Genomic DNA, 13826 nt, shown 5'->3' on the forward strand with positions numbered 1-13826 from the left:
TAGCAAACATGCAGTTTGGGCGCAAGATGGTTTGCCGTGCGACGAACAGGCCTTGGTTGTCTGAAGTGTATCAAGCCATTCCCCAAGGCTCACTCGGTATCGGGGGTCCCAGACACTGCATGTGCTATCGAATGCATGCCAAGCTTTGACACCAGACTGGAAAGTTCTGCCCTTGGTCTGTCACAAGAGCCCCGCGACGCTAATCAGGGGTCTGCGGCACCCGACGACAGCATGTTCACAGAGGACAGCAGCCCGACATGACATTCTGGCATCAATGATGCAGCCTCTAGCGTCTTGGCAGGCCCCGGCTTCGCGTGTTGGCGTGGTATCCAGATCGAGTCCATTTGCAGTTTCCAGAATTCGCCATGGCCAGTGCAGGGCTGTGCATGGCGGGGGAAACAAGGGGGCAATGCATGAGTGTACGGAGTACCAAAGACCAGACACAGCCGACGGCAAAGGCGCAGGTACCGCAGCGCCAGGGAAGCCGTGGAAGTGGCCTCGCGCACGCCACACACTCTGTGAAGACCAGACCAGCCTCTTTGTTCTGTGGGCTGACCACGGTGGCTCAGAGGTGCCAGGCTGAATCCGGCTCCGCGCCTGGTGGACCCGGCCCGGGCGCCAACCCAAGCCAAAGCCTGGTGCAACTCCGGTCTGGTCAATGTTTGTGTGCCGAGTGTTCAAACAGCCAGGATGGATATATAAGATTGAGACGCAGCCAGCCAAGGAGGGAAAAGGTCAACCGGTAGGCAGCGACAAAAAAGACCGTCAAGCACACTTGGCCCTGATCCCCTCACCCATCATCGCACCTGCCTTTGCCACTGCGCCAAGCCCAACCGACATCTACGAGGAAAGAGCCATCAACATGCGTCGCCTTTCGAGCGCCAGGGACAAGCTGTTCCGGTCTTCGTCCCGGACTTCATCCCAGTCCAAGAAATCCGAGAGCTCTCGTGGGCTGTCATCGAGCACCTCTGGTCCCTCATCGTACCGTAAGACAATCCCTCAGATGGTGAAGTAAAGCACACGCCTACTAACAAGAAGCAGCCGGGCCAAACAACTTCAGCGACGCCGCCCCGCCCGCCTACACACCTGCGTATCAACCCGCACCCGCGCCCGTATTTCTATCGCCACCCTCGCATGCACCCGTGCCCGTACCTTCACCTGTACCTGCACCCGCGCCCGCGCCTGCCGGTGTCTACGGAGGCGTCTCCGATGGCGACCGCTACGCCAACTTGGCCAATTTCGACACCATCTTGCTCATCGACGATTCTGGATCCATGGCCGGCAGCCTCTGGAGAGAGGCGCAAGATGCCCTGAAATCCATCGCCGAGATTGTCACAATGTACGACGAGGACGGCATCGACATGTACTTTTTGAACCACAAGTCTAGCCAGACACCCAGCGACAGGTACAAGGCCAAGGGCGGTTACTACAACGTAGCCAGAAAAGACGTGATCGAGACGATTTTTGGCAATGTCAGCCCTTACGGTGCCACCTACACGGGCAGAAGATTGGAACAAATCCTCCTCCCTTACATGAGAAAGTTGGCATCAGCCAACGACGTTGACGATGTCAAGCCCATCAACCTGATCGTCATCACCGACGGTGCACCCTCCGACAACCCTGAGCAGGCCATTCTGCAGGTTGCCAAAGCCCTCGATCAGCAGGCCGCGCCATCCTACCAAGTCGGCATTCAGTTTTTCCAGATTGGCTCAGACAGCTCCGCCACCAGTGCGCTACAACAACTAGACGATGGCTTGGGTCGCTACGGCGTTCGGGATATAGTCGACACGGTGTCGTGTCAGTGGGAGGATGCAGGAAGGCACCGTGCCAAGAGGCTCACGGGTGACGCCATCCTGAAGGTTGTCTTGGGCGCCGTGGACAAGCGACTCGACGAGCATCGACTCACCAACAAGAAGTAGGCGGCCATAGCTGTCGCTACCGGACGGGCCAGTTTGATATGCAAGTGTGGCCGAGGATGGATCTGCCGTTGATGGAGAGAGAGGCACTAAGCGTTATAAAAAGAAGACGCTCCAAGAAGGCCTCGTAGTCTGACGACACGGGATTAAGTTGAGCAATGGGCGGCGGAGAAGATTTGATATTGTTTAAAGCAAACAATCTGCCGATTTCATAAACTAATTCTATGTACTTTTTTTAAAAAAACCATTTGTAACTCCATGTCGGGTCCGTGAAAGCCGGCTTGTGGCATATTGTCATGTTGACGTGCATTTGTGTAGGGTGATTAATATTACCCCTAAGAAAATGCAATCGAGAAACATGAGCAGGTCCATGATCATATATCCGGGAGCCGACGAGACTTGCTCGGCGTATTCATGGTGATTGAGATTCTCTTGCAGCCGTGAATATCGCAGTGTCAGCAGTCAAGAAATTGCCAAAATCGCAACCCTCATTAACAACATGAAACAACACTAGACTCTGGCACAGCCCTCACCTGCCAGCACGATACTCACCAGCCTCACATTTGCCAAAAGGGATAGATACTTCGAAGCTCGCGCCGGGTTGTGGGGGCGAGACTGGGAATCTTTATTCCACGGTACCAAACAGCGATTAGGCTGACGGGAAATTCCGGTGTAGGCTTCGGCGCGTCGTGAACCCCGACCGGCACCATGTCAGCCCTGACGACTGCATTCCGGCAGATGACAAGTACCAGACTGTTGACAACGACCAAGGCTATTATTAGACTGCGGAACAGTGGCCGCCAAGTCGCCTTGTTGGGGTGAGATGCCGCCGCGGATGAAATGTGGGTTTTCCGATGGCGTGCTGAATATCCAATTGTATGTACATTGGGTAGGCCTCTTGCGTGCGCAACCTGACAGTTTCTCGGTATTTCCCCATCCTCGCTCGTTTCTTGAATAGTGTGACAAGGGTTCAGTATGAGGGCTTGAATTCATCGAACAACAGTCTTTGGCGTTAAAGGTCCTTGGTTTACTCGAGGCCCAGATGGCCAGACAGCTTCCATTTATACAAGAAGTCAGTGACATCTCTATCTAGGTCTCGTGGTGGCCCTCGTGTCACCTCTGACCAATAAAGAGAGTCAATTGTTGCGCTTACAAAAGCCATCGTCACCTAAACGCCATCGCTTTAGCTGGGCAGCATCCTACGCGCACATGATGGATTTTCATGTCTGTCCCGACAGTTGTCGGGGTTGACGCTTGAGTCATGGAGCAAGGGCCAATCTCCGGCTTACAAATGTGCCCTTTTGGTCCCGGCACTCCTATTCGCAACACGTCGGAGATAACTTCCAAAGCCGAGGCTTCGCTTACGTTTATTGATACTGATGGTACCGAGTACTGGGCCCGTTTTAAGTTAATCGAGAAAGGTGTGAAGCGGACCCTTGTGGCTGTATAAATAAGCCGTCACTTGAACGGGCCCAAGGAGCCAAGGCGGCCCCAGCCGGGTCCGGCCCAAGGTGGGTCCGGGGTATTCTCACGCCGGCACTGCGCCTGGCGGCTATCCACGTCGGTGGGCAGCGCCGGCGCAAAAGTATGTATATGCAGACACGGCATTCGTATAGCCCAGGGACAGTTGAACAGACATTTGCCATTTCATGCGGGCCGCACATCGAATTCCTGTCTGGGAAACTATTCTGCGTCGCAGTGGCGCGTAAGTTGCCCGTCGCCGAGTTTATTGCCCTCCCCCACCTTGTGTACCTATTGTCCTGGGCTTTGATTTGCCGCGTAAAAGGGGTGTGTGCTTGGGAACGGCCTCGGCCACAGTCACCACATAAGTAGGGGCCTTTCCAGAATCTTTCTTCTTTCTTCTTATAGGCCCGGATCTCCGATTGGGCCGTGGAAAGGCATCCCGGCACTTCAACCTGCTTCCTCTTGCAATGTGTCCATTCTCATGTGATTACTATTCAACCCCAGTTGAGTAATGCAAGACTTAAAGAGAGCAGAGAGACATGTCGAAATCCCTTCACACTCGGTAGGGAGATAGGACAATGGCAGGATTACTAGATCCCCCGTGTGCTGGCCGAGGACATCCCTCGTCCGCGGCCCCTTCCCACGCGTCTCACATCACTTCGCCAACGCAGCACAAGCGCCGGCGACGGGTTCACTGCAAGTCCCGTCTCGGCTGTCTCAGCTGCAAGCAGAGAAAGATCAAGTGCGACGAGCTGCGCCCAAGCTGTTCTCATTGTCACCGCTGGGGCTGCAGTGCATCTACGTCCACTCACCGGACCTGTCGCAGCCCTTCAAGGCGCTCCTGACCGGCTTCACGATGGAGGACTTCAAATTCTACCACCACGTCCTCACCACAGCGCTCCCGAGTCTTCCATTCGGAGGGCATCGCGTCTGGTGGCAAGTCGCCGCCACAGCGCACCATGTACGTTCTGCGTAAAAGCCCCTTATCCCATCCCCCAAGTTGGCAATGCCTTGGTGCTGATCCTGCGCGTTGGGCTTTCCCCAGCACGCGCATCTAGGACACGCTCTGCTGGCTCTCGGTGCCTCGCACCTCTCGCAGCATGGCGCGGGCGACTACACGGTTCAGGCTCTCTGCCACAGGCTCGACGCTATAAGACTGCTGGCGGGCGCGCTGGACGCGGAGCCAAAGACGGCAGTCGACGCGGACGCCTTGTTCGCCGCAACGTACTGCCTCATGTCGCAGTCGTGTCTGATGCCGAGGGACGGCATGGCCGAGTACATGACCTTTATGAGGGGGGCCAGCCTCGTCATGACGACTATACTGCCCGAATTCCCGGATTCCATCTTTGCCGAGTTTGCAAGGCACGCCATTGTCGCCTCGCTGGCTTTGGCGGCTCCGGAAGAGCCTGAAGATGATGAGACTATCATGAGCCGCGAGGAATCTGTGAAAAGGTTGAAGCGTTTTTGGCAGAACAGCGCAGAATGGGAGCACTAGTCGTGGCTGGTGAGCCGTCTTGCTGAAGCGACCGGCTGTTCTGTTGGTGGTGAGTTGGTATTCGTAAACTTATAGGCCGAGACAACGGCCTTTGGTTTTTGAATATGTTGAGCCTATGGGGATTTTCACAGCCTGCTCCTACTGCTGCCCTTATTCACGACTGGCGAAAGTACTGCCTGTGGATTATCAGCCATTCATCATGGGACATTGAAGTACTGTGAAAGCCTAGTCTATCAATCTCGTGCTAGTTGGTTGATTTATGGGTATTCGTGGCCAAATAACTGGTTAAAGTGTATTGATAATATTAAGCGTATGAAACACAGTTATTTGCGGTACTCTACATGCTTGTTCATTATATAGAATAATAGACGATACTTGTATCATGCTTGCCGTCTTACTTAACTCGAAGAGGGAAATAATAAGCAATTTGATATAGAATAATAGACTAGATATCTCATGGGTTAGGCCAAGTTCAGATAAAAAGTCGGCGTCAATACTCGAATCATGTCGCAGTACGAGAGAAGGCCTCTCTGCCCCGAAATGGGTACTCTGGGGTTGGCTGGGTAGACCAAGATTGAGGGTATGCGACCCCCTGGCAAGGTGAAGGCGCCAAACTCTTGTTGGTCCAGAGTCCTATAAGGCTTCATGGGTCCGTGCCATTTCAAGCTTTTGAAAACGGCATACGGTGTACAAAACGAGGATGGGTGGAAGTAATGCGCGATTGGAGCACTTCTCCGCAGCTGCAAGGGGCGAAACCCCATGTACAGCTCTCGAGGGTTTTCGGAGCTTTTAAAAGGAGAGGTGGACTTGAAGTCAAATGCGGGGGTGGAGCCAGGTCATCAAGGTCGCAATTGAAACGCACAGGCATGGACCCAACAACTCGGTAACTTCAGCCGTGGGAACTGATTGGGCTTGCTGCTTACCTGCCCACCTCCAGCGGCGCCATCACGGGCTCGCCGATGCCAATCACAGTTTACTACCCCGGGGAACCGAGTCAAATGTCATGAAGAGGGCGGTGACAAGCAACTGGAACGCGCTGGTAAATCTATGCCGTGTTGCTGCCGGGAAGTATGAACATTGAACAGCCGGCCGAACCGGCATATCTAGACTGGTTGCCAGCGGCCCCACCCAATGAACTATTATCGCCCCGTAATTGGCTAGCGTCTCTTGGTAAAGGAAGGTTCCGTAGACGTGTTCTAGAATGCGACTGGAGGAGCAATTCACACTGGAGGCATTGGCGCTCGAAACATTTGATCAATCCCCGTCTGGGCAGCGAATGCTCCAGCGAGGTCACTCGGTCTGCAGCCGACTAGAAGCCTGTCTCCTCGGGGCAAGTGTCGACTCTGTACATAAACTTCGTACAGCTTCTTACCAATTCACATTGGGAGAGCGGGCGATCCCGTGGCTAGACACGCCTCTCCTCTGCCGGCTGGATAACAGGCAGCCACGGTGGATAAATCGAAACAGAGCAAGCCAAACTCGGTTCCTACATGCACAACTCTGAATACTTTATTCGAGCGGGTTGATCAAATCAAAAAATTATTTGCAGCACACACACGTATACTAAACAATTCGGTAGTAGTTTGCTTTAAAAAATAATAAGTACCGCAGATATCAGTGCATCTAAGTACTTTGCCAGACTGTCGTTCCATCACCGACTACTCCGTAGTTCTCCAAGTACCTCAAGAGCACCAAATGATTGGTTCGCTGCAGGCGTAAAAGCGGGACCCATCTACCACCCCTCAAACACCAACCTCGCGATACTTCATCGCACATCTTGACACGACTGATGATCGATTCCTCAGCCATGCCAAGCGCTACAGCATCTCCACACCACAAAGAATACAATATTCACAATGCGTTGAATACGGCCCACACAGCCATCAGCATTCATCGTGCTCAGATCCACCACCAGAGACAGGCGCGTCTACGCCCTCCAAGAAACATGGGCTGAGCCATCCAGACTTGCCGCCAACGACATGCTAGGAGAACGTATCCAAGCATCGCCGCCCCAACGCTCCAAAGAGAAACCAAGCGTTTGGGCCCCACGGTGACCCGGATATCACTTGAGACGCGTAGCCATGCCCAACGCAGCACCGCAACACCACGACGTCTGCACAACTAAAAAACCGGCTTCAACCGAGACCCATGTCATAAACAACGCGCAGCTCAATTGCCAAGTCTAATCAAGCGTCGAATCCCTAAAACAAAATAAACCTAAATCCACGGATGCAATCGCAATTCCGCAAACAAAATAAATCCCCCCCCGAATGGCCCATTGCAAATCCATACCCTGGATCAAAAAGTCTTGGTAGGAAACCAAAGCAAAAAATGTGCTACCAAGAGCCACATATAAACCCAAAAGCTCATCCGAGTTACAAAATGTAAAACCTTGTCGCCATCTGCCCAATACAACCCGAATAACAGCCAACCCCCCTCCTCTCTCACTGCATACAATACACGTCCGCAAGGGCAACCGAATGCGCCGAGATGTTGCTCCCCGTGTCGTTGCGACAGGTAACGACGGGCGTCGTCACCAGCGCCACCCGCCAGTGCTTGGCCTGCAGCTCGGTCGGCTCCAGCGCCGGCCAGATAGGCAGCATGCTCTGGCTGGAGAAGCGCGCGCCCACCTCGGGGAAGCGAAAGTCAAACGTGAGCCGCGACGCGAGGATCTTGGACGACAGGTCCCACGCCAGGTCGGCGACGAGCTCGAGGTCGCGGTACGCGTCGGCCGGGTTGGCCAGGCGGTTGAGCAGCGGCTGGATGGTGGCCATGAGGGCGGTCGTGATGTCGCCCACCTTTTCACGGTGGAACGCCAGCGGCTCCAACTTGATGATTGCCTCGAGGATGTGGGCTTGCCGGTCGAGAAGGGGCTGCCGCTGCGCCGAGGGTTGGCCTGTCGCGACAAGACAAGTTTGTTTGGGTCAGGCGCGAGTTTTCTAATACAACACAAGGGGGCGGGAGCTTCTTACCTTGGGTCTTTTCGAGATCCTTTTCCAGCTCGAGCAGCGCGTAGGTGCAGTCGTCGTTGGAGCCGATCCATGCGTTGGGCACCCAGACCCGGTTGACGATGTAGTCGATGATGACGCGCGTGACGAGGCAGCACTTGGGGTTGTCGGCGCGGAGGTGAATGTCGAGATAGGAGGCGGCCTCCTTGGCCGAGAGCGGGTGGTAGGTGGCCAGGAGGACGGGCCACAGGGGCAGGGTGCTCATCTTCATGGCCATGGCCGGGTCGGGCACGTTGGCGTGGCGCTCGACAAACGCGCGGATCATGGCGTAGAGCTCCATGATGGACTCGTTCCACGCCGCCACCGCCTGCTCGTTCATGTGGACCAGCGGCCCGGAGAGGATGCCTCGCGCGGCGGCCGCGTTGCCCGCCGACGAGGGAGCGCTCCCGTACTCCGACATGCTGGGTTCGGCAGGTCGTCCGTACCGGGACCGAGACGTCGTCGGCGTCTGGGGGTAATACTCGCGCGGAGGCTGGTGGTGGCCGAATGCTGTGCCAGGACGGGCCGGAGCATGTTCGGGGGCGTAGCCCGGCTGGAACTCTGCAGCAGCAGTAGGTTGGTACCGAGTAGGTGCCTGGTATGGTCTTCGCGTCGGCGGACGAGTAAACGACGACGCGGCGTTGCTGAAGAAGGGGTTCCCGGCCTGCGCAAACCGGCCTTGGGCAGAGCTCCACGACGACGCGGATCCCTGGTATCGTCGTTCGTGGGAGAATGCAGACGGGGCCCGAGGCGGCCCAGCTTGAAGGGGGCCGAACTTGGGGGGAGCAACCGCACAGGATGTGCTCGGGGCCTGGAAGACCGAAGGCGGACGAGGCGGAGGCGCCATCTCACCGTACGGGCGAGCGTCTGCGTTCTCCTGATGTCTGGTGTCCTGGTAGTTGTTAGCACCGCGCGCGGTTCTGGACTTCATGGACAAGATGGACTGGTGAGCGGCTTGGTTGTCCTGCACCGAATCAGCCAGCGTCTCGATAGCACGCGCGACAGACTGCGGATCCGAATGCTTCATGAGCCACAGCGAGCGCCGATTATTGACTTGATCCTCCAAATAGCGTATCGAATCCTCGAGGCTCTGTCATCCAGTACAAGCATTAGCGTCTGGTGCTTTCATCTCAACCGCCAGCCTCTTCACAGCCTTGGCAAACGCACCTTGACAATGTCATCACGAACGTCAGCGTCCGCGCCCTCATCTTTCCTCGTTGCCTTCTCCTGAAGCTTTTTGAAATCCTCCCTCAATCGCTGCAGATCGCCCATCACCTTCTTAACATCCAGCTCCGCCTGCTCGCGCTTCTTCCTCTCCGCGTCAAGCTCAGTGCGGAGGTCCCTAATAGTCTGCGCCTTGTCGTCCATCTCGGCGTTGAGAATGGTGGCATCCAGGCTCAAGCGCGCAACGGCCTTGTCAGTGTCCTCCTGGTCGAGGGTGACGTTCATCAGGGCGTCCACGAGCTGGCTGGTCTCTTGGCTGATGACCTGTCCGACTTCTTGGAGCTGGCCGACGATTTCGCCAGACTCGCTCGACGACACGCCAGGCATTCGACGGAGAGAATGTTGGATCTTGACGAGTATTTCCTGTGCAAATCGAGATTTTTCAAAGGCAGGCTGTTGCGAAACATGAGCTGCCGTCTCGTGCGAGAGGTTGGGGGCAAACCTTACATGATTATGCGACATTTGGCGAATTCGCTCGGCGCGAGCCGCGCCACCAAGCGGCGACGAAAAGTCCACAGAAAGCATACTACCTCCTTGATAAGGCGCCGGCTGTTCGTTCTCGAGCTGCTTTCTCAAGAGGGCAACCAGGTCTGCAGATTCATACACAGACTGCCCCTCCGAGCCTGTCATTCTGCACAGACAGACTCTGAAGACTGCCGATACGACTTGGGACCTATCTCGAGATGGGAAGCGCTGGGTAATTTTGCGTTCCTGTTGCAATTAGAATAGTCTGTATGACCAGATGCCAGACTACACTCCGATGCAGCACTGTTTGTTGCCCGTCAGCACGCGTCCGATTTGTTTATCCGAGGCAAAGCAGCAGTGAAGCGGGATCTGGGACTGTACGCGCGACCACTTTCGCAAAGGTGTCCCGAGTGAATATAAAATGTGAACCATCTACCTGTGAACGTTCAAACGCCACGGCCCTTCAAGAAACGCGGCCTCCCCAACAAAGAGTTAAAGTCTGATCGGCTTGCTCCGTAACAATCACTAGCAAGCCACAGGAACAAGTCACTTCTGCAAAGCAATGAACGATTTTTGACGACGCAAATCGAATAAAATGCAAAGGGCATCAAGCAACTCACCGAGAGAAAATAAACAAGCTTTGCAAGCTCAATCTAGCACAGAGAGAATACGGCTTGTGGGAAAATTAGAAACATTCAAGAAGCGGGCTAGGAACAAGGTTTAGAAATGGCAAAAGGCAAATTAGGCGCGCCGCGTAGGCACCGATGGCCACTTGGCAGGTTGGCATTTCGACCCGGAGTTGACGTGAATCTGAGATGAATGTGAACAGACAAGTTGTAGAGCGCCGAAGTGCGCGGTGCACGGAGCTCATTGACGGCCAATTCCACGGCCGGGCCTGTGAAAGAAGGGCTCAATCGTGCCTGACTTTCTGAGAGACATAAGTGCTAGCCCACGTGAACCGTGTACCTGTTACAAAGTTCAAAGTTTGGTGAAATTAGGTGCGTGAGAGACGTGCTTGGCTGTGACATAAGTAAGTCCAGATGTCGGTATTCCGACTCAATTCATCTCGGTGCAATTGAACCTAGAGAATATCTCTCGCCTCGAAATAGTGCAGAATACATACTCTCATTCTATTCGTCACGATGCTCTGCAGACTGTACCGTAGCACAAACCCTACGTCACTCCCATCCCAGCCATGAATCAAATTACAATTGCATATATTTTTACTATAGACAGTGAGCGAACCCGAGGCTACAACGCCAAAACCACCCTCAACAATAGACATGTATTCCTCCTTGGTAATGTCGTCAACGTTCTAGTACAAACATTAGAGCAAAAGGAAGCGGGGTCATGTCAGTCATATCACCAGGAACCTCAGGCGTTGACCGACAGTGGCTTCGTACGCGATTCAAGGCAAAAATGCCATCAAAGAGAACCTGCAACATCGTGTCTAACTTAGTTTTTGCGTTTTAGTTCGGGGCATGGGTGCAGCATGGCGGAAACTATTGCGAGTTGGGCTCCGAGACCAACGGCCCTCTGCAGCGAGGCCCATGGCAGATTCGGGCGGAAAAAGTCGTAACAAGTGTTGCACAGTACGCGCTGGAGATTTCAGTCTCAGTGGGGAGTTCCAAAAACTGTCATTCATTTTGTAATTTTCACTAACCTGTCGAATACCTAGATGATGTCAGGGCAATGGCCAGCCATGTTAGCTTTTTATATGGCTCTGGTGCGAGAGAAGAGACTGCTGTAGACAGCATCCACAACGGGAGATGCATTAATCATCCTGCCGCCAAAGTATCTTCCGTTCAAGCCCTTGATGGCATTTTCACCGCCTTGGACTTTGTCGAACTTGAGATAGACGTCACCCTTGGAGTTCGGATCGACGGCAATATGAACAACATGTCCATATTGCCTCTCAGCTTCCGCTCGAATGTCGTCTTCGAGTTCCTTGACCCAGTCGTCGCCCTCTTCCCTAATTGTCGAAACCGTCAGTTAGCCTATTCAAGTGCAAACAGATGTGGTCGTGCTGTACTTACTCTTCGGGGTCAAACATATTGTGCAGGACAACACAGCGACTAGCCATGTTGACGTTGACAGGAAGCGGCTTCGCTTCGGTCTTGGGCTTCACAACGACCTGGTCTTCTCTTCCATTAGAGGCTTCGTCGGTCCTGGCAAGTTTTCTCATCAATGCATCGCGACTGTAATTATTGAAGTTTACTCCTGCGACATCTGTGTCATCGAGGGCGCTTGCGCCGCCGGCCTTGTCGCTGTCTCGTCCCCCGGCTCTATCAAACGTAGAAGCCTGGCCACCGCGGCCGCCGGCTCCAGAGAAGGCGGAGCCTTGGAAATTGTTCTGTCCTGAAAACCTATGCATCAAGTTGGCCGTGCTCTCAGGGGTAAACTTATCGTTGCCCAGGCCGACTCGGATGGGTCGGCCTGCAAGATCAAAGCCGTTCATCTTCTCCAAAGCTTCTCGGGCCTGGGTTGCATCACGGAACCTGAAATATCGCAGTTAGAATTTTGCTTCAAGTATTCACGAGAGAAAAACAAAAGGAAGCAAAGTCGAGGGATGGCCTACTGAACAAATCCGTATCCGCGGCTGCGGCCATTATCGTCCTTCTGGAGTTGGACATACTCCAGCTCACCAAATGGCTCAAAGACGGCTTGTAGGTCTTGTTCCGTGACGTTGAAGTGGATATTACCAACATAAAGGCGGTGGAAAGGGACAGAGTTCGGATTTCCACTCGTCGACTCGGTATTGCGAGCTTGTCGATTCTTCTCAGCTTCTGTGAGCTTGACAATAATAGGAATACCTGCCAATGGCTTTCCAGTGAGCTGAAGTGCCTTTTGAACCGTTTCTTCGTCTTTGAATTCAACATAACCAACTCTGGAGGCAAGCATGTTAGTACAAGATCACTCACAACCATCAAAGAACAGACTTGGACTTACCCCTTGGATCTTCCACTGATGCGGTCCTTGACAATCTGGGCCTCGTTTACCGGGCCGGCATTCTCTTCAAAGAACCTCTTCAACTTGTCACTTCGCAAACGAGCAGCAAGCTGCTGCACGAAAACGGTACGGCTGTCGCGTTCGTCTTCATTCAACTGCGGTGAACGAGATCGTCTGCCGGAAGATCGATCTCTTGCGCGACCCTGGTCCCTGCGGTTGGAGCGGTCGCGACGGTCTTTGCGATCTCTGTCATCTCGGGGACGATAACGCCGGCGAGGGGATCTTGAGCGGGAGCGGGAGCGGCCTCGTCGTCCACGATAGTAATCACCGTCCCTGTGTCGGCGTGAGTTGAACCGGTCTCTATCCCGGCTTTCACTGCGGCGTCTACTGCGGTGGCTTCCAGTATCACTCCGGGGGGTAGTCTCGCCTGGAGTGCCCTTACGGTGTCTTGGAGAAGTGTCCCGGCGATCGCGTCGGCGGCGATCTTGGCCAGCGTCCCGGTCGCGGTCGCGGCTGTCATCAGTTCCATTTTGGGGACGACCATTTTTGTCGCTTCTAGAAGAGTCATCATTCAGGGTATTGGAGTTTTGTTGTGCTGAACCTTGCGCGGTAGCCTCCAAGAGGGCTTCGACGTCTAAGCCCGACATGATCACCTACTCTCCTGATTTTGCGGGCTTCGCAAGGATGCGCTAGCTATATGGATGAAATTGCGTCAAAGTCTTTGGCCTTGTAGATGATATAAATAATGCTTTTCAATGTGTCGTACGCTGCGGGTATACGCGGTTGGCGAGCATGGGATGTGTTGGTTGAGCTCAAGGACTGATCGTCAGGCTCCGAAGTGGAGGCGGCGAGAAGACGATCCATGTAGATCACGTGATGAAGCGACGCCAAATTTTACACTTGTGGCTTGCGGCACTTGCGAAGGGGATTATGGGGGCACGAGGCTGCCAAAAATCCCGCCCTACTGCGAAACCGTATCGGATATTTCAACTACGCAGAACGCCAGGAAACCATGTAGAGAAAAAGAAGTAATGTAGTATTAAGGTAAATCTGCCGTGTCCAAGTGCTACCTGACAGGATATCAATGTATAACATGAGCATCTCTCCACGTTCATCGTCTGCACCTACCAAGCGGCGCATTCTTCATTGTTGATGCTTTGCGCCACCAGCGGCAATTATTAACAATTATTATCTTCGTCTTATACGTCAACTGCCCAAACCCGCCAACGCCGTGCCGATCTAGGCAAATGTGAAAAAAAAAAAAATTATGCATGTAGACCAAATGTACAGCGGCTCAAGGGTCTAGTGGAGACTGTTTTGGAATCG

The 13826-nt window shown here is 54.0% G+C and overlaps 4 protein-coding genes across 4 annotated transcripts; 2 read left to right on the forward strand and 2 right to left on the reverse strand.

The window, feature by feature from the left end:
• Positions 1-862: 862 nt before the first annotated feature.
• G6M90_00g048840 (uncharacterized protein) lies at positions 863-1919 on the forward strand (the record flags this gene model as incomplete). The annotated part of the gene is made up of 2 exons (XM_014689509.1): positions 863-986; positions 1042-1919. The coding sequence occupies 2 exons, from the start codon at positions 863-865 to the stop codon at positions 1917-1919; spliced, it is 1002 nt and encodes a 333-aa protein (XP_014544995.1).
• A 2317-nt stretch (positions 1920-4236) lies between these two features.
• On the forward strand, positions 4237-4875 carry G6M90_00g048850 (uncharacterized protein; the record flags this gene model as incomplete). Its single annotated transcript, XM_014689510.1, has 2 exons — positions 4237-4341; positions 4426-4875. The coding sequence occupies 2 exons, from the start codon at positions 4237-4239 to the stop codon at positions 4873-4875; spliced, it is 555 nt and encodes a 184-aa protein (XP_014544996.1).
• Positions 4876-7319: 2444 nt separating this feature from the next.
• Positions 7320-9716, reverse strand: G6M90_00g048860 (uncharacterized protein; the record flags this gene model as incomplete). Its single annotated transcript, XM_014689511.1, has 3 exons — positions 7320-7771; positions 7848-8952; positions 9030-9716. The coding sequence occupies 3 exons, from the start codon at positions 9714-9716 to the stop codon at positions 7320-7322; spliced, it is 2244 nt and encodes a 747-aa protein (XP_014544997.1).
• A 1548-nt stretch (positions 9717-11264) lies between these two features.
• Positions 11265-13147, reverse strand: rsd1 (RNA-binding protein rsd1; the record flags this gene model as incomplete). The annotated part of the gene is made up of 4 exons (XM_014689512.1): positions 11265-11523; positions 11588-12049; positions 12130-12438; positions 12501-13147. 4 exons carry the CDS (start codon positions 13145-13147, stop codon positions 11265-11267), a joined length of 1677 nt encoding a protein of 558 aa, XP_014544998.1.
• Between the last annotated feature and the right edge of the window lie 679 nt (positions 13148-13826).

This window comes from Metarhizium brunneum, chromosome 2, assembly GCF_013426205.1.
Source record: "Metarhizium brunneum chromosome 2, complete sequence".
NCBI lineage: Eukaryota > Fungi > Ascomycota > Sordariomycetes > Hypocreales > Clavicipitaceae > Metarhizium > Metarhizium brunneum.